The 20449-nt window shown below is 34.7% G+C and overlaps 1 protein-coding gene across 1 annotated transcript in view; it reads right to left on the minus strand.

The window, feature by feature from the left end:
- Nucleotides 1–1011: 1011 nt before the first annotated feature.
- The window catches only part of LOC144437364 (G patch domain-containing protein 1-like), a 46905-nt gene continuing 27467 nt past the window's right edge, over nt 1012–20449 (minus strand). The window contains exons 14-17 of the mRNA XM_078126288.1: nt 19723–19870; nt 16120–16559; nt 5261–5409; nt 1012–3685 (exon numbers count right to left, since the gene is read on the minus strand). Coding sequence (XP_077982414.1) covers nt 3634–3685; nt 5261–5409; nt 16120–16559; nt 19723–19870 — 789 coding nt within the window. The 3' untranslated portion in view covers nt 1012–3633. The remainder of the gene's footprint in view (nt 3686–5260; nt 5410–16119; nt 16560–19722; nt 19871–20449) is intronic.

Here is a 20449-nt window from a genome sequence, read left to right on the forward strand (position 1 = left end):
AAGTCATTCAGGGCCAATAGGATGGATGCAGGAGTTATAGAAATTGTGTTTACCAAATGACAGTAAAAAATAATTGATTTGAGATTAAGTGCACTGATCTGACCAGCAGTATGGAATGTCAAGGTCAAGATGTAGGTTAATGATCATTGACGTTTTCACTGCTTTTATGACACACTGAAAAAGGATGAATGGGATTGGAGCAAAAATTATAAAAGCCTTCTCACATGCAAGATAAAATGTTCTCGGTTCAACAAAGTTAAAGTACTACAAGCTAAAAAAATAGCCTTATGCACTGAATGAAAGCTATAAAGTTATTAATTTTAACACAGGATAATAGCCCAATGTAGTACATCCCTGACGATATGTTAGCAAACATTTGGGATTCGCTTCCAGAAGTGTTTTTTTTTTTAGATTAACTCTGATTATGTTCATTTGATGCTATGAACCCGGAGTCCATTAACATCCATTCTCGTAATTCATTTTGGTAGTTTGTATTATAGATTGACCAGTGTCAGGGACAACCAAGACCAACCTGAAAGGTGAATGAATGGACATTCTTACCCTAAACCTCAATATAAACCATGGCCTTGAATTACTACTATCTGGTCAGTACAGCCATAGGAAGTATATAGGGTTACTTTTTGCTTAGGGTTGACTTTTTCCACAGCACTGCCAGAAATCTGTTTAACATTATAAATTTAATCCTCTTCCGATTTTTTGGTCTTTAAGACTGGCCTATCTTGTCCAATAAAAATACTTCTTTTTAATCACTATCACTCATAATTTTATATAACTGATATTTTAATTAGATTGTAATATTATCTAGCAGTCAGACTCATATCTTTGATATATATATATTCATTACATTTATAATACAAAATTGGAGTCAGAGAGAAATTCAGTTAAAGTTTATTTACATGATAATGAGTGTTTCAAGGTTGATTGTACTACATTATGGTTTGTACATCAACCAGCGTGAGAACCTCACTCAGAATGGGTTCTTGCATTCATGCTATCACACCTATGATGCGCATCATAAACCATGCACAATAGGTCAAAGAAAACCAATAACATTATCACATGCATGTATCTCTCCATGGCCATATTTAATACAGAGTCACCTGTAGGCACACATCATCAACATAGTACATTTTATTTTCTTCTTCTTTTTTGGTTGTCTGTTTTAAATATATGTACTCCTCTTCACTTTGAAATATGACTTGGATTTGGTTGACAGGTCTTTATTTGTAATGGTTTCAGAATATAATGGTCAATAATATGTGACACTGTCTTGTCTGAATATGGAAAGTTCAAGGTAGTCATAGCCATAAGCAAACAGATTGTCCCAAGCTATAAATCAAGTTTTCTTACTTGACAACTTAACCTTAAAAAAAAAAGGAACATAGAAGTGCAACAGAAAACAAAAACTCTTGAAAATGAAGTTTCCTTGCCTTCTCCATTACTTGCTTTTATAAAGTCTACAGTTGTCTACACTTTTATTTTGCTATTTTACAATAGTTACATTCTGTTATGTAGTGTGTATGTTTTAATAAGTAGTTGTTACAAAGCACACTGCCTTGCCCCAATCTTTGGCAAATACAACTGAAGCTAGTAATCCTGCACCGTAACAACGTCTGAATTGTCAAAACCTTACTCACGTTGCTACATTTTATAATCTGGCTTCATCAAAATCTTACTAACATTACTACATTTTATCGTCTGGCTCAATAAAAATCTTTAACATTGCTATGATTCATCATCTTGCTCGATAGATAATCTTGTTACATTTTCTTTTGAGTGTGATGCCATTATCGAAGCTGACTGTTATACTGTAAATAATTTTGTCCTGATTAGAGCACTGTTGTTTGTAATGTCTGAATATTCTTAGTATGTTCTTTTTTTTTTTAAATTTTTGTGCTGGGAACTGCTCCAGTGATTTCATGTTATGCAGACATATACACACAATCATACATTATGCTACAGAGATACACACAATTTTTTGTTAAGCAGGATGATATTCTGTTTTATGTTCACATGTTTCAATTACATTTAAGGTAGACAGTCATGCAGCAGTTGCTTTTATAGACTAGCCAATTCAATACATACTAAAGAAAGTGACTACAAACTACCCCATATTTCAAGTGCTTTTCTCACCAACTCTGTGAATTGAAATTTGAAGTTTATGTTCTTTCATAATGGGCCAAGAATACAATTTAAGTGATTTGTGAGAGTCTTCTACTGACTAGTACTGTTAAGTTCATTCAGGAATAGAGACTGGGGTGTAACATACCTCCAGGCTTTCACAATATTTGTTTCCTGTAATAGCACTCTTATCATATGATCTACAGGATCATAAAGCAGTCACACAAAATAACAATTTAAGTCTATTCATGTATAAAATTTTTCCATTTGATGGGTGTGCCTATCATTCTTTGGCTACAGCTGTCCGTTTGGCACACTTAGTTAGGAACAATGACTTGTCTAAGATAACTAAAGGTTCAATGCCCTGGCAAGTACTACTAAATACTAAAGTCATATATATAATCAAGCCCAGGTTCTTGCATTAACATTACCTGATCAGCAGGAGCCATACAGGGATTAAAATTTAGGTGTGAAAAACATTGCCTAGGAGAGCTATAAAAAAGTGCAGTCCAAAAAAAATTATAGTAGGTATTACATACGGTTATTCATTTTTTTGGGACACTTTTCTATAGCTGCCAGACATCTATTTTTCACAAATAATTTTTACTCTTTAGCTGAACTGGGACTTTAAAAGAAGTAAACTTGGCAAGTCTATGTAGAATCATTTAATAAAACATGATTGTGACCTTTGACCCAGTGAGGTCTATGATGCTTCTTCAAAATTGGAGTCAAGCCTTGACCTTAAATATCCATTGCTGACAAGCTTGCATGTTTTTTTGAAGTGATCTTTTCCATAGTTTTATGTAAATTTCAAAAAATGGTATTATATGAACAAGACTTTATGATTTTATCATTCCATCATTTACCTAGATATATGTGAGGATGGGTAAAAATATTAAATTAACAGCTTTTCAAACAAATTGTTAAAGTTCACCTGGTGCCAAGTGAATGTGCATAAGAGGTTGTTGTACTTATCTTTGAAATGATGATAAAAAATCAAGGATGTTTTTTCTGTTCATTGTTCTCATAACTATAACTTGACTGAGTCTAATAGTATGATGAAATGCAGTATTTAAATCCCAATGTTTGTATCCCAAAAGTTTGGATTAGTGCTGTCATATCAGTGTAGCCAAAAGGATTAATAGTATCACCCTTTTATTCTGGACCAATTTTTTGATAGTTCTTTCTGAAAATTATTTTTAAAGGCCCACTTAGAGAAAAATGATTAAAATTTAGGTGTGAAAATCAGCTGTCTGGCAGAGTTTAGAAAATGTTGTTGCAGAACAAAAGAATAATTCTATGTAATCCATATGGCACCACTGATAAGATGACACTAATGTGAGAACCTGGGATTGAAACCGTGGTCTTTAAACCCAAATTTCAATCCAATCTGACATTAGCCTTTAAGCCTTGCATCACACAATACATTGTTGAGGTAGAGAGGCATTATAAAACATCAACTGTGCAAGTCTATTTCTATGATTGTAGAAGTTACATGAAATCAGCTGCTCTGGGTCTTGTACGTGATGGGAGACTTTTAAGCCTGCAAGATAACAGAAGAGGTATTATTTCAGAGGGTCAGACATTTAAAAGCAATGCTATTTAGGTCATACCACTGTGTAATAAAGGGGTAACTGGCAAGGAGGAACAAGGGTTAAACTACTTCACAATCTGAAGTGAAAAGGCAGTTCACAATGAATGACCTGAAAAGATTGACCTAGTGAGATGAAAAAAACATGTTAAGTTCCACCATTGTATTATTACACCTCCAAATCACAATCAAAATTCTAAAGATGAAGACTTACCCTTAGCAAATTTCTCAAATTATTGTGTACAATTGGTTCAACCTTTTGTTAGAACACACATACATTATACTGTATAGGCTGCTGGTAGGATGACTAGATGATGTACACCTGCTGAATGTCTATCATTTGTTTAAATTTCTCCAATTCTTTTTTTAATCTTTAGTAAATTATTGCAGGTGTAACATGAAATTTAGTTTCTTCTACCCTCTTCATAAAATACTGTTGCCAGAATGTCCATGTATTAGTATGTATACCCAGTTCTATGATGAAATCATTTTGCTTTGAGTAACTGCATTATTTTGTTAATTTACACCATATATATAGCGGTCACTAAGAGGGTTCTATTCTTTGCAAATAATAACATACATTGTAGAATTATTCCTTTGTTCCTGACCAAATATTTCTATAGCTCTGCCAGATCTAAAGTCTAAATTTTAATTCTAATAGTGTGATAAATAATATTATTATCATTCCCCAATATTTTTCTTGTAAAATATGAATGTCCTAAGGAGACCTTGTCACTAGACGTCGCTAGACGAGTATTGACAACCCCTAGGTCACTTGTATTTTCCTTGGATGAATGAAGAAAAGTATTGTGGAATAATATCATTATACCATCGCCAGTAATATAAAAAAAAAAAATTGGGGAAAGTAATGGCAATTTTGAGCATTTTGACAAATATACTGAACACAGCAGAACGGAAATGGCGTAGATGTGTGTTGGCGTGACATAAACGTGCTTAGTAATGATGTAGAAAGACAAGAGTATATATTCCATATGTTTTGTTCACTTTGCCTTGTTCATGGTATATAAAACACATAAAAAAGAATATTGAAACAAAAGAGTATGTTAAACAAAATGAGGAAAATAGCAACGATTCTACACATTTGACACCTATTTCAAGTATCACATTCTTGTGATGAAGAATAACCAGAAAATAAACTCTGTTTTTTTGCTTTTCATTGCATATACCATAGATGTTGAGGAGAGTCTCTCTCCAACTTCTATGGTAAATGCCTTGGGCCAGGGTGTGGTATAATGTTCATTATCAAATATAGGTAATTTTGACCTTTGAGGTATGGTTGATAATACATGGAAGTATTATACTATGCTTAGATAGAAGACTATTGATTCATCCTATATATATCAGACATTTCAAACACTGTAAATTTCCTCTTGTAGTCCAATTGTTAGCATAGGAAGTATACTACAATGCAGGTGTACAATGGAATGGCAGAAAATGATCATTACACTGGGTGGGAATGAAATAATACATGCTGGGTGTGTTATATCAATGACATTCCATACATACCTTTGTAGAAGCTGTGTGTTGTCTATTCTATCTACATCATCACTATCACTTCCAATACTACTATTGTCTGCATCATCATCATCATCACTGTCCTCATATCGATGTTTTGATTTGGACTTGTGTTTGTGTCTGTGTTTCTTGGACTTTTTCTACAAACAAAAGATGAAAATCACTTGTAAAAGTCTGTTTATTATGTATCAATGCACAAGTTAGAAAGGGCATAGTTCGGCTGAGATCAAATCCTTCTTCTGCTGTCCCATTGGTCAAAGTTCAAATTTACATATGAATGACTTATGAATATTCGTAATCACGTTTTGTGCATATTTGTTAAATGTTATGGAAACAGCATGTTTCATGGCAGAGCATTGGTTTGTTGTACAACTGTAAACATTGATGAACAAATAACAGAAGTTCATAGTATACTGTACTTCAAAATCAAGTGCATGCAGAAGGCAATGTTTTACCATGTACTAGCCTGTAGTCATGGAATGAAATGTTGAAGAGAAAGACCAACTGCGTATGTGGACAATACAACAAACAACTGGTTTGAAAATCAAGGTACCATCAACGATGTTCAGAACAGTGACAATTAAACAAGACAGTTTTGGAGAGGCATGAATATAATTTTGTGGATTAATGCGGAACGGTTAGAGTATAAGTGTACAAGTCAACTCTAATGCATAGTTGGGTAGCTGGTAGGATAGAGTTTGCTAGGTGAAGGATTTAACCCTATATTTTTAGAGGCTGCTGTGCCATTGTAGGTCCATGCAAAGGGTAATAATTGTAATTGTATTACTCTCTAATATTGTTTTCATTAAACCATAAAACACTTGCTACATTACAGGTGAACATTTTTGTCATTACTTGTCTGTGACTTGTAGTAACAAGGCCCCTTAGGTCACTCAATATTTACCTTGACTAAATGAAGAAAAATATTTGGGAATAATTGTAATTGTCATGATCATCAATTCTACTGAATCCTTTTGCTATCACAAACCTTTGAAGTTCACCATTTTAGCATACTATCAGAGTGGGATATAAGTTTTGGAAAATCATGCACAGAGTATTTCAGGGTATAATTAGACCAATATTTTTCTTCTTTCATCAGCCAAGGAAAATATGAGTGACCTAAGGGACCCAAGGAAAATATGAGTGACCTAAGGGACCCCTTGTCACTATGAGTCACTAGACGAGTAGTGACAACCCTTAGGTCATGAGTATTTTCCGGATGAAACAAGAAAAATATTGAAGATAACATAATTATACCAGTGCCAGTCAAATAAAAAGCGTGGCACATTTTGGAAAGTTCTGAATGTTTTGGATCATATTTTGATTCCAGCAGAACCAGTGATGTAGACACGCATTGTCGTGATGTAGAATGGCCAGGGTATAAAGTCCATATTTTTGGATTATGCATTGTATAAGTAAGATTATAATACTAATCATGTAACTCTGAAGTAACACTATTCAAGGTTTACAACAGTACGATGAAAAAAAGACAAGTTAAAATACCTGAACAATTCTAAAAACACCCTTTCTACTATTATATCAGACAGCATATTGCCTAATCACAGTTATCCAGGTGTGTTTTGTGGTTTAAGCTGTGTGTGGGAAATACGTTGTGTACTCAGGCCTGAAGGACAGTCAAGTTTTCTTTTTTACTTTGTACAGGTGACTTCACAGAAACAGTACTATAAGCCTATGTTTGGAAGGTCACATCACTTAGGACATGGTCTATTCATTATGTTATCTTTGACTATATGCCTTCATGGATGCATTTGACATTAATGGAGTCATGATGGTTGAATGGTTACAGTGGCCAGCTTGAATTTACAAGTTGCAGGTTCATGCCTTGCTACTGCCATACTGTATTTGTTTCTGGAAGGCTGAAGTCCTTGGCAAGATTTGAACCATGACTGTGCCCTATACAATCCATCTGTATCATTTGGGACCTGATAGGATAGAGGTTGCAATGTGAATGCTTTAATCATATGGGCTTATAGAGGCTGTAATTGATTGTATGCTCCCCAGGGAGTTGAGGAAGCATAAAGGTCATTGTGCTGCTTTAGGTCCATGCCAAGGGTAATAATTGTAAAATGCTTTGAGCTAGCTGATGTGGGAAAGCGCTACAAAATAACATTATTATTGTTATTATTATTCAAATATTAAAGCTATGACAATGTACAACTGTTGTAACTTTTGCCAACTTGTTTTCAAAATCTGTCTAAAAATTATTTGTGAATTAATAGTCACATTTTCATAATCTATGTTCTGTCTGTGACCTAATTCTGATGCTCTACCATCATTCAGTATGTCTCATGATTCTTTCATTTAGCTTAGTGTGCAGAAGACAGGATAAGAGACACTGTTCTGTTATCAAATATGGTATTCCCAAATGGTGAAATTTAGAAGAATTGTAAATTGTAAAAATGAAGATTCCTGACACTTTTGATGTTATGATTCACTACTAAACGAACATTTCAAGCTCTTTCTCTTACATTTTTTTTTTTACACTTTGTGTTTTATTTATAAAGAAAGGACAAATAAATTCTCACAGTTGTGCTGAAATTTATATTATGGATAGTACAATGAAATTGTGGCAAGCCATAGCATGTTTTACCCATGCCATAAAGAGGCCTGTGATTTTTAAGACGATCGTACGATCATGGTCAAATATCTTTATTTCACCTCTAGACACTATTGTCATTTGTACAGTACAAAACATTTATTGTGTCTTCAACCACAGTCAATACTGAACAATACACAAAAACCATAAAAGCCTTACGACTAGTTTGGTTTGAATGGACACGAAACCACATATTAACTTAACCGACTCAAGTACTTGAGGGCATACATGTAATGCCCAAATTGGAAAACTTAAAAATTTACACAGATCTTGAGACAATCTAATATACAGCAATGTTAGTACAATTTTGGTAAACCAAATGCTCAGTTTCATGTTTTACTTGTTTCTATTATACTACCTGTATTGGTCATAGCATCATTATTGATTTTTGATGCTGAATATAACTTGAGGTAGGTACAGAATGGTATACAGGTATGTGCCGCCCAAATGAGTCACTTTTTCACAAAGAAATCCCAGGGTGGACTTTTCATCTGAAAATTCAAACATGGGTGGATAACATGGGAAGTGTCTCCCTGCTTTAGAAATGACTTCACAGCATCAGAATACAGGTAATTGACCAGGTTATTGTGACTGGAAATCCTTAACAATGGGTCTGGCTTTTTTTGTTCAATTCTACATGGGAGATGTTTTGAACTTGAGCCACAAGCCCTTGTCTGAAAATTTGGGGAGTATCCATCCTGTGGTTGGTCAGCAGTCACAATGGAGACTTATGTACACTGGTGTAAATTATTATCACAATTAAAATGTTTTGTGTTGTGACAGTTTGGAGTCATAAAAATGTCTTGATGTTGTGGGAATAGGCCAAATAAAATGGTCCATTAAACACAAGAGAGAGTCAAAAAGCTTCTCAGGTTTGGTTGATAGGGTTGTTCAAGATATCAACAGTTACCGTACTTTTACAAGTATACAACTATAAAGTGTTCTACACAGAATGTTATGATAGAGTTGTGGAAATATACATTATCAAACACACAGTTGTTCATAAGTTTCTCTTCTTTTCAACAAAACAGAGGCCTACAGAGAGCCTTGAACTGTATAATACATTGCTATAATTAATTTCCATATAACTGTATTCAACAAAATATAGTGAGGAACCCACTGCACTACTCTATAAATTACAGACTTGGGAGAATCCAGATTTCAACAAACCATACTGTGGAACCAAACTACTCTATAAAGGCCTGGGTAGAGCCTGTCAAACTGTGCATTAATTATTGTTGCAATTCTTTCACTTTGAACCAAAACATAGTTAGGAAACCACTTCTCTATAAAAGACATCCTTGGTGAGTACCACGAACTGTAGACAATCCACAATGACAATAATTCTGTAACCATGATTAAATGACAATCATTGGTCCCAGACTACTTTTGACAATAAAATTTACTGCCTTTCTTACATTGATAGGGTATCTTCAAATCAAGCTGTTACTTCACAGAATTAAGAACATAATATATTCAGTGACTTAGTATTAAACTTGGCATTCTGATTTGAAATATTAGTACTTTACTACAATGAACATAGACAACATGTTGGAGAATTAGTAATATCTGGTTGACAGGTTACTGTATCCTATATACACATCTATGCCATTTGTTAGAGATACTGATTGATAAGTGTATAGTAGTACGACCTATGACTAGTTCATCAATCAAATCGTCACCTTTGTATCATTATTCGGTTTCAGGTATTTCTGGTTGAAAGGCACTGATTTAGCATTACTGATGGATTTCTCTCTAACTTTCTTGTGAAAAATATTAGTCAATCAGCCATGCATTCAAGAAGTCCCTTACATATAGACTGACAGACATGCAGACAGATAGACAGTCGGTCATCAGACAGACAGACAGACAGACAGACGTAGACAGACACGCAGATAGACATACAGTCAGATATGCAGACAGAGACAGACACACACACATACACAGTCAGACATACAGACAGACAGACAACAGACATGCAGATGAATAACTATGCCATGACAAAAGAGATACTGACCTTACAGTTCAGTTGTTTTGAAAATTCAACAGACTTCTGTTACCTATTGTCAAAATTACGGATTGCAAGTTGTAACTGACTTATCATACATACTGTAAACTCACTAAACATGTGTTTACTAATGAAGCAATATTCTATCAATGCATGTATGAATTAATAAAGTACTGGATAGGCTCTGCTTATGAGTACCAAGTGATAATCAACACGAGATAAAAGAACTTTTAAAAGTTTTAGAGAAGGAAACACATGGTCAAATTTATCAGTAGCAATGATTGAAATCCTACCAGTGCAATGAATTGATTCAGTAATCATTCTACAAATTGACAAGTTGGTTTCACACTTTCTTGTTCAATATTGAAACAATGTTTTCCATGTTGACAATAATTGCTATCACTAGATATACTGATGTGAACCCTAATAATTTTATAAATAAGAGTGAGACTAGAGAGTTTTTTTTCTTGGCCTCTATGGGTCTTTCTCTAGATTACTACTGGTAACAAACTTATAAGGGAAATAGGTTTCTTTTTCATATATGTTTCTACAGCCCAGTGTGCAAATTTCAACAATTTAATAAGGTTTTGTTGATTCAAATACATTCAAGTAAAATAACTTTACACAGTAGCTTTATTCATACACAGAAGCTAAGTTTCAATTTGTTTGGACAGCAGTTTAAAGGAAATCATGTTTTGTTATGTTTTCTACCTGTCAGTTATTTGTCATGTTACTCTATGGTAATTCAATACCTATATACGTAATATTAGCTTATTGAAAGAGAAAGGCAAACACTCTGTAATTATGCTACATAGACATTTGATGTCGTACAGATAAAAGACCTCACAGACAATGTATCCTACTTAGTACTTCATTGACATCTATTTTTTGACAAAGAATTAGCCCCCCCCCCCAAAAAAAAAAAAAAAAAAAAAAAAAAATAAATAAATAAATAAAAAAATGTGTAGTTTCAATTACGCCCCATTTTTTAGAATAGATGATGTACGTAGATTTTTTCATTTTTTCATGTGTCAGTGTCTAGTTCAGGTAGTTACGTTTTCTGTTGTTTTCCATTATGGTATGTGTTATTGGTTTCTTGCCATCAGATGTACAGCCATTACAGATTGGAAGAACAGCTATGTCAGTTACTACATCCACTATTTCTCGCGAGACTTCACAAATTTTGCGATTTTTTTTCTTGTATGCGTTAAAAAAAGTTTAGAGTTGGCAGCAAAAACCTAGGTGGGGGTCAGGTAACTGGAACCAAATAATTTTTTTTAAGGCCTTACTGAGAATATTAGGATAAGGTACTCACATTCTACTTAACAAAGTGGTATACGTTGAGTTTATAAGCTTTTTTAATACTCAAGTGAACATACTTACAAAGAAACTTTGATTAAGTTATTCTAGTATAATGTTAATATCTCTGCATGCCTTCCATCACATTACAATTTGTTTTCTGGCATTCTTAGAATTGTTGATTGCACAGTAGGGAGTAAATACCTGTACATTTTTTGGTAAGTATAATAAATTATGTCATTGGATCGTTTGTTACAGTAGTTATATTCTAATAACAGATTTGAGTTTAGTCAATGGTAAGTGATGGCTACGTATACATCAGTAAGTAGAATACTGTGAGTGCCTTTTAATATGTAGAAAACATTACATCCCCAAAACACATATATTATAAACTCAGCTTGTACCCCTTTAATGCAGTGAATGCTGGATGTAATCTCCTGTATTCTATTGATGAATCCCATAATATGCATTCTAGAGGGACCAGGTATGAACTCGCTGATGCTATAACACACACTGTGATAAACTTTACCATACACATTACTTTATATAAAATCTTTTGTCTAGGTATATCATTAAAATGAGGTGGGAAAAATAATATAAAGTAGGAATTTGTATAGCACTAAAAATTGACAGATAAATTATTGTTCAGAGGTTCTGCATGGAGTCATGATGGTTGACTGGTTAGCATGGTTGGCTTGGAATCTGAAGGTTGACTGTTTTAGCCTCATTTCTATTGTTTTGTTTCAGGATGGCTTACTAGTAAGTCCTTGGGCAAGATTTAAACCATGGTTGTGCCCCAGTCAACCCAGCTGTAGGATAAAGGTTGGTGTTCACACCTTGTAAACTGCTAAATCCCCTGACATTTATTTCATTGTAAACCAAAGAACTCTCTGGCACTGCAAATACTTACATGCGTATCTCCATGGACTTGCATACAATATGTTGTACATAAAATATTTTAGTATGTGGTAGGGAAAGTGTTCATTTACATATAAGAAGTGCTTGCATTCAACCACAGACAGTGATGGAGTCTCTTGACATTTATTCTAACCAAACAACCTATCCCAGGAACTCCAATTCAAGTACATTTTAAAACTCTCGTCACCTTTTCACAGGGCATCAAGAAGTAAACAAGACCTTCATGCAAGATGTACTAGGTTTTCTGACTAGCTCTCAACCTCTGTAAATTATTGGGTCAGTGCACATACAAGAAAAAGCACATGTACATGTACAGATTGAAATACCAAGACAGATTATCAAAGGTTTTACCAAATATTGTGACTAGCTCACAGTTTGCTTACTGACACTGTATATCATTGGGTTGGTACATGTACAAAAACAGAAGGCAGAGATATTGAAACAGATTACCAAAGGTGTATTGCCAAAGGTGTGGTTGGTACACATGCAAGAACAAAACACAGAGATGACATCTAATAGGTGTGCCAAATATTGTGATCAGTTGTCTACCTGCCCACTGTACATCATTGGGTTATATAGCGAAACACACAGTGACAGATACCAAGACAGTTTACAAAGGTGTGGTCACTTATATTCTCACTAAATATAAAAAACACCTACAGGGCACTTTTTTCTGTGTTTGAATCCTATAGGTATGTTCTGTATGACTCACTGTAGGGGACTAAACATTCTTGTAAGCTTACAAGAACAGAACATAATGATAATCATCTACTAGTTGTCATCTTGACCACTGTGTGGGTTGGTACACATATGAGTAGCAAAAAAAAAGACACCAGGACACACTATCAAAGGTAAATACTGAATAGCTGACATCTTGTCCGCTGTACATCATTAGGTTGGTACACATACAAGACAAGTACAAAACACACAGACACCAGGACACATTATCAAAGGTAAATATTGACTAACTCTCATCTTGTCCACTGTACAAAATTAGGATGGTACACATACATGTACATTTGTACAAGTACAAGTACAAGTACAAAACACAGACACCAGAACACATTATCAAAGGTACATGTAAATACTGACTAGCTTTCATCTTGTCCACTGTACATAATTGGGTTGGTACACATACAAGACAAGTACAAAACACAGACACCAGGACACATTATCAAAGGTAAATACTGACTAGCTCTCATCTCGTCCACTGTACATCATTAGGTTGGTACACATACAAGTACAAAACACACAGACACCAGGACACATTACCATGAATCTAAAACTGGCTTGACCTCCACAGCTCTTTGAGACTTTGTCAACTATACATCAATGCTCGTCTCAACACAAATGCTTCAAAGAAGAACTGTCCTTGTATTACCTGCACCAAATTCTACAGGGAACCACCAATTTCGCAAATGTTTGGTTAGTTGTACATGTTATTTGACACGGATCTGCATCAACTTCTCCATCAATGCCCAAACATCATACAATGAGCTCAAATAACTCATCATAATAATTTGCTTGCTTTGCCAAATACACATACTTTGACAATGCCCTTGGAAGAGTTTATCAAAAGAATATATAAGCCTCCAATTGGAAGAGAGTGGAAACAGCAAATAAATGGCCATTAAACACCTTCCTGCCTACAGCAATTAGATATTTCAATGTCAAGATGTCTAATGTGAAGTATGTCTTTCTTTTAAGACCTCTCTGTCAAAACTTGCTTCATAAAGTTCTGGGTAAATGGTATTACTTAATCCCCTGACAAGTGAAATGATATGTGAAATAGCATGTGTTCACATGCTATTTACCCATCTCTCTCTGGAACACAAATGTGGCATGTTTGTATTGGTAGTGTTTTTGTTAATGGCCTAACTTGGGTAAAATCTATTTGACTTTTCCAGGCATTTTACCTGGTTCCTGCAGAACATTATCTTGTATTTGAAACTATGCCTGGCCAAGTTTTATCACATTTCCCCATCTTTGCTACAGTGGTTCCACAAACTTGCTGAGTCAGGCAACTTAATGATACATCTTTTGATGGCATGTATGTATGTATGTATGTATGTATGTATGTATGTATGTATGTATGTATGTATGTATGTATGTATGTATGTACAATGTATGTATGTGTGTATGTATGTATGTATGTATGTATGTATGTATGTATGTATGTATGTATGTATGTATGTACAGACAGTGTTTTTGTTAATGATAGATACTGCTACTAAACTCAGATAAAATCTACCTGAGGTTTCTAGGTATTTTACCTGGTTCCTACAGAACGTTATGTTGTATTTGAAACTAAGCCAGTCTTATCACATTTCCCCATCTTTGTTACAGGAGTCCCTCTGTCTTAGTGCAACGTGACTGAGTCAGGCAACTTAGTTATACATCAATTTGACTTTGAACCACTGACTTCAGATTAAAAGTACAATTCACTTTGTCAACTTCATGAAAAGCAGACATAAATTGTTGTTTTTCCTCAAGTCTCATATATTTGTATACGGTACATAAAGTAGTGGCTGTAATCTCAATTTCTTTACACCTAATTGGACTTCTTCAAGGACTACCCTTGTCTTGAAGGTTTTCTTTTCATCCTATAAAGTTGTTTATTTAACCAAGTATATAAACTGGACACAAGGGAAAACAGATTTTTTTGTTATTGCGTAGCTTTGACCTAATATGTGTACTTGATAAAGAGTTAATTAAGGTGGTATGTTACATTCCATGTCCACTTGCACAGTATCAATCTGATTAAAATCCGATGTAGTGTACACAGTGCGATTTCTTTTTTGGTTGTTATGTTTACTGTTGGTTCATTTGTGAGTGCCCGTTACAAACATCTGACACAATACCATAGGTTTTCCCAAGCCACACGAGAGCACTGAGTGAATTCACTCAACGAATGAGAACACATAATGCGCCAAAACATATGGGTACAGTACTTCACAGCATTCTGGTCGAAAAGAGCATGAGCACTTTCTTTCAATTTCAAATGTAGAGTTTTATTATTGTAAGATGTATTCTGATTGGCTACCCGTAAGTACGAGATTGGGTCTGGGAAAACTTTTTTCATACACTGCTATAAGGAATAGACTCGGATTTTACTGGTACCATCAAAAGAAATTTTCAAATGGCTCAGTACAGGTAAACTGTCGTCTGGATAGAAGCAATCAAATGTTAGATAAGTTCTGTCATGATTTTAACAACATTTAGGGATAACTTGTAAGGTCATCATACAAACTGTAGGTTTAGTGATGACTATCACCAGCACTCTGTAGACAACATGATTATCACTGACTTGAGGACTTTCTGTTTTTGTTAACTTTTTTTAAGCTATCAGTAATTATACCACACCACATGTAAACAAAGCTGAATGTGTTTGAACAAAAATTATGGGATAGCCTGGTCATTCTACATCACATAATAAAGCTGTGTCTATGCAGTTCATGGTGCTCAAAGTACAAGTCAAAGTGTTTCAGTCATCATATTTTACTCTTCTTCATTTTTTCATAATTATGCTTGCGCAGGTATCATACCCTAATATTTTTTTTCATTCATAATCATACTCGCGACCTAAGGGTATTTTCACTTCTCATCTTCACTTTAAAATGACAAAGCCTCTTAGGTCACTTGCACCTTTCTTGGCTGAATGAAGAAACAAAATGGCGGATAATATCTTTACACACAACATCCCATAAATTGTTGTTAATACAACTACTGTGTAACACTATTCATCAATATTACTGAACTCATCAGTGACTCTTGGTGGAACTAAGCCAACTCAGGACAACATCCCGACATCAATTATGGTGGTGGAATATTTGCAAACAGGTGAAGTGGAACACAAGTTAGAAAGATAAAAAACACTTGTTGTAAATTTTAAAACAAACAAATGTACTTTGACCTGGTCACATTCCGTAGCCCAGTGTCAGTTGACCCTACCATAGCAACGTTTCTTCACATTTCTAAAACTTGGTGAAATACACATTCAAAACATACCTTTTTTTCCTTCTTGTGTTTGTGCTTTTTCTTGTCTTTGAGTTTATGAGTATGTTTTCTGTGGAGTGAGTCTTTCTGATGATCTTTGTTTCTGCGTTTTGTCTTTTTATCTGTCCTTTCTGATGACTCATCATTCCTCCATCTTGCATCCCCTTGCATGCCGGGGGGCAAAGCAGGTCCAAACATTTTGGATTGTTCATTTTTAGGAATGTTATCATTTACACTATCTCTGGCTAATGATTCTGAAGTTTGAAGAGATTTTATCAATGTTGTGTTTTCACTGGTCCTCGCTTTAGTCTCAGACATTAGTACTTCACTTCCAAATATAAATGACAACTGTTCCGATACAGCTGGTTTGTCTTCACCCAGGTCGTTTTTATTACCCAAGAATGATTCAGTGCTATCCTTTTCTACGGTTGCTGTGTGGTCCTTCACAATTTCTGAAAGAGTGATAACACTGTATCAGCAATTTCAATGAACATTAACATCTTATTTTGTAACCTCTGTCATTGATTTTTAGATGGGTAAAGGTCCAATTGTAATCACTGTCTGGTCTACTGATCTTATGGATTTACTACCTATGAAGTTGTCTGTTAACAAAGATGTGCAGTTCAAAAAGGTTACACTCAACAATGACTGGCAAATAATTTCAGGTATTTGGTAGTGGTGATTATGGTGTGGGGTATGTGTAGTAATGCTACAACAAGTCTTCACATAAGACACATACCCCTCCATCTCCAATCCTTTACTGCTACATAATTAAATTATGGCATGGTTTAAAAGAAATGGGTGTCAACAAATAATACTACAAAGTGTCTTGAATATGCAAGAAAAGACTTGATTTCAATAACTGGCCCTGAAGGTCAAGGTCAAAGATCGATATCTTAAAAGAGAAAGCTTACACCTGATAATATGGTGGATGGTGGTAGACACTTGAAAGGCGTCTTTATGTATTAATTTAAAGTTTTTGAGTTATGCGCTAATATATTGATTTTTACCACAGGGTCCAGCGAGCATGTAATTGATTGATTGATTGATTCATTTATTATTTGGTTGAATGATTGATCAATTGAATGATTAATTTTTGCGGTTAAATAAATTTATTTTGTATATGATATTGCCACCATTTAGTAAAAAGTGATATGAGTGCCAAAAGCAATGCCTGTCTATATTGCTTTTCACATAATCTTTAAACATGTCTTGATTTAAAAGACAATGACAAGAAATAAATGCTACAAACTGTGATATGCAAGCAATGGTTTGATTTTGAGGATAAATGAGCTTGAAAGTCAAGTTCAAGTTCAAGTTCAAGGTCAAAAGTCAATGACATCGACTGTCAGGGTGGAGTTATAAGCCATTTCTTACATATGGCAGACACTTTGTAGCATTTATGTGAGTCCAATTTCTGTACAATGACAATACAGAACAAGAAATGAAGAAAAAATTGTGTGGTTCCAGTTATGCTCAATTTTAGAATAGGTGGGGTAGGTAGGTAGATTAAAAATCTTTTTTTTTTTTTTTTCATGTGTGAGTGTCTAGCTATAGTTCAGGTAGTTATGTTTTCCATTGTTTTCCATATGGTGTCTGTGTTATTGGTTTCTGTCCAATAGATGTACAGCCATTACAGATTGGAAGAACAATTTTATATTGTCTTTTTAAATTGATGCCAGTTTCCGAAGCCACTATTTCTCGCGAGACTTCACAATTTTTGCAATTTCATTATTTTTTTCTTGAATAATTTAGGGTCAGCAGTGGAAAACTAGGTGGGGTCGGGTAATCGGAACCAAACAATTTTTTTAAGCCTCAGAGGCCAATCAGGCTATTGCCCACACTGTAATTACCAGCTTGTTAATGGTTCTTAGGACCCGCATAGGCTGTAAGTGCTAGGGGTTATGACAGGTACTGATGTAATACAAAAGTGCAGTGAACATGAACTAATAGAAGGCATTCAGTTTACATCCTTGTTATTGATATCTAGACAAGAACTTCCTCAGGCTCAAGATAAACTACTTTTTTCTGACCCACCACACTGTTTTGTGGTAACACACAAAAGCTCATCTCACTCTTTGAAATCACCACAATTGTTAAAGACATTCCATAATCATGATGCAATTAATATATGTTGGCATGTGTATAGTTACTATATGCCTTCAAGCAAGGCAGCAGACCTTAGAGTCTGGTAAAGAATAGTGCAGTACTTTAACTTTGTGGCTGATATAACCACACATAACACAATCACTCAGGCATGCTCATCTTTTTATATTAAAGTCATAAAAATGTTCATGTCGTTACTTAGTTCAGCACAAGAGACCGGTTTTGAATGGGGTCAAATTGACAGAAATTCGGTCTCCCTGTGGGTACTATACCCTGGAAACACCGAAACTCAGTGTATATGTCACAAGCAAATGCTGTGCACCGGCGGTGCATCAAATTGGCCGATTGGTTCCCCACGGCAATTCAGTCCTAGATGTAATAGTTAACATGATTCATATAAGCTCCAATACTTCACTTGCATAACAAATACAATCAACAGGATTATAAATGACATGAAACAGTGCTTAGTGGATTGAGTCATTATGGTCGAATTGGCCAGCTTGGAATCTGCAGGTTGTAGGTTTGAACCCTGTCATTTGTTTCTGAATGGCTAAAGTCCATGGGCAAAATTTGAACCAGATTGTGCTCCAGTCAACCGAGCTACATGTACATAAGTGGGAACCTGGTAGGATAGAGGTTGTTATGTGAAAACTTTAATCCTATGCACTTACAGAGGCTGCAATGGATTGTATACTATCCTGGGAGTTGAAGAAGTATAAAGGGCCATTGTACTGCTATAGATCTGTGCCAGGGGTAATAACTATAATGTGCTGTGAGCAGTGTGGGAAAGCACTATATAAAACTAACATTATTATTATTATTATACCGGTTTTCTTTATTTTCATACTTAAATGTAAACAAATTAAAGATCTTTAATTTCATTTTGTTTCAATTCCAGGTCATCACATTAGTGTTATCTTATCAGATGTGATACAAAGATTACATGAAAAATTTCTTTTGTTGTGGACAAACTGTTGCTATTGGTCTGTCAAATACCAAACAATCAGTTTTCACATCTATATTTTAAATCATTATCTAAAGTGGACTTTTTAATGGTCTATATTGCACTTTTTGATTTTGTGTGTGGAATATTTCATTCTGAGGGATTGTAATTTTCACCCTACAAATATCTCCCGTATTGAGTGATATCACAAAGTTCACAATGAGATGCCCATAAAAGTTTTATCACATTCATTTGAACTAAATAATTTGATACGGGTATAATAGGGAACTTGCAAATCCGCCATGTTGAATGTTGCATCGTGGGAAAAGTGATAATAAATACTAATCAATTAGTATTGTAAACAATGTCGATACATTGTTTGTAACCACAAATAATCAATTCATAGTTACCCTGACAATTGTGGGAGGTTAATTTTATCAGTAGCTCCAGATTAGGTATTATGATAACCATCCCATAGTCCTTTGCGTCTGAGCATGCTCAGTCAGGATTGCAAGTTCCCTATTGATGATTTCTCAATAAAAATACATGGGATAGGATGTATTTACCTCTGGCACTTTCAATATCTTCTGCCACATCAGTATTTTGCTTTTCATCCTCAGATGAGTCTGAGGATGAACTCGCTTCACTGCCTGTGTCATCAAAGATTGCCTTGAACAGATCCATTGGTGGCCTTTCCTCAGAATCAGAATCATTCTGTGGATGAACACAAACACACCAACAACTGTTACTAAAATTGTGAAGATTTCTAAGTTAAATTTTGTGATGATGTGTATTTCAGTTTACAAAAACATTACCTGAAAGAAAATACACTGACAGACAATTCAGTGTTCTCCACACATAACAGGATTTTTAAGGGGTTCACCATCCCTCTGTTTTCATGGGCCACTTCTCTGTTTGTGGGTCCACCCCTTTATTTGTGTTGACTGCCCCTCTGATTTTACCATGTTATTTAAGTTTGAAAATGTGGAACTGAAATAATTTCTTTAATACAGTAAATTGTGTTTCCTCATTTACTTAATAGATCATTGCCACAAATATGAATTTAATTGATGTTAAGACTTTTCTGATTTTGAAAACAGTTTTTTTTTTTCATTGCCAAATGTTACAATCTGAAAATATGCTAATGATATGCAAATTAACATGTAAATGAGGCCACCTTTCACTTTTTAAAATTATGGAGAACCCTGCAATTAACACTTTGTCTCATTTTATATTGTAGACAAATGGCTACAGTGTGCCATTATATCACTAGACATACTTTTGTACAGGAAT

The sequence above is a fragment of the Glandiceps talaboti genome, chromosome 7 (assembly GCF_964340395.1).
Source record: "Glandiceps talaboti chromosome 7, keGlaTala1.1, whole genome shotgun sequence".
Classification (NCBI taxonomy): Eukaryota; Metazoa; Hemichordata; class Enteropneusta; family Spengelidae; genus Glandiceps; species Glandiceps talaboti.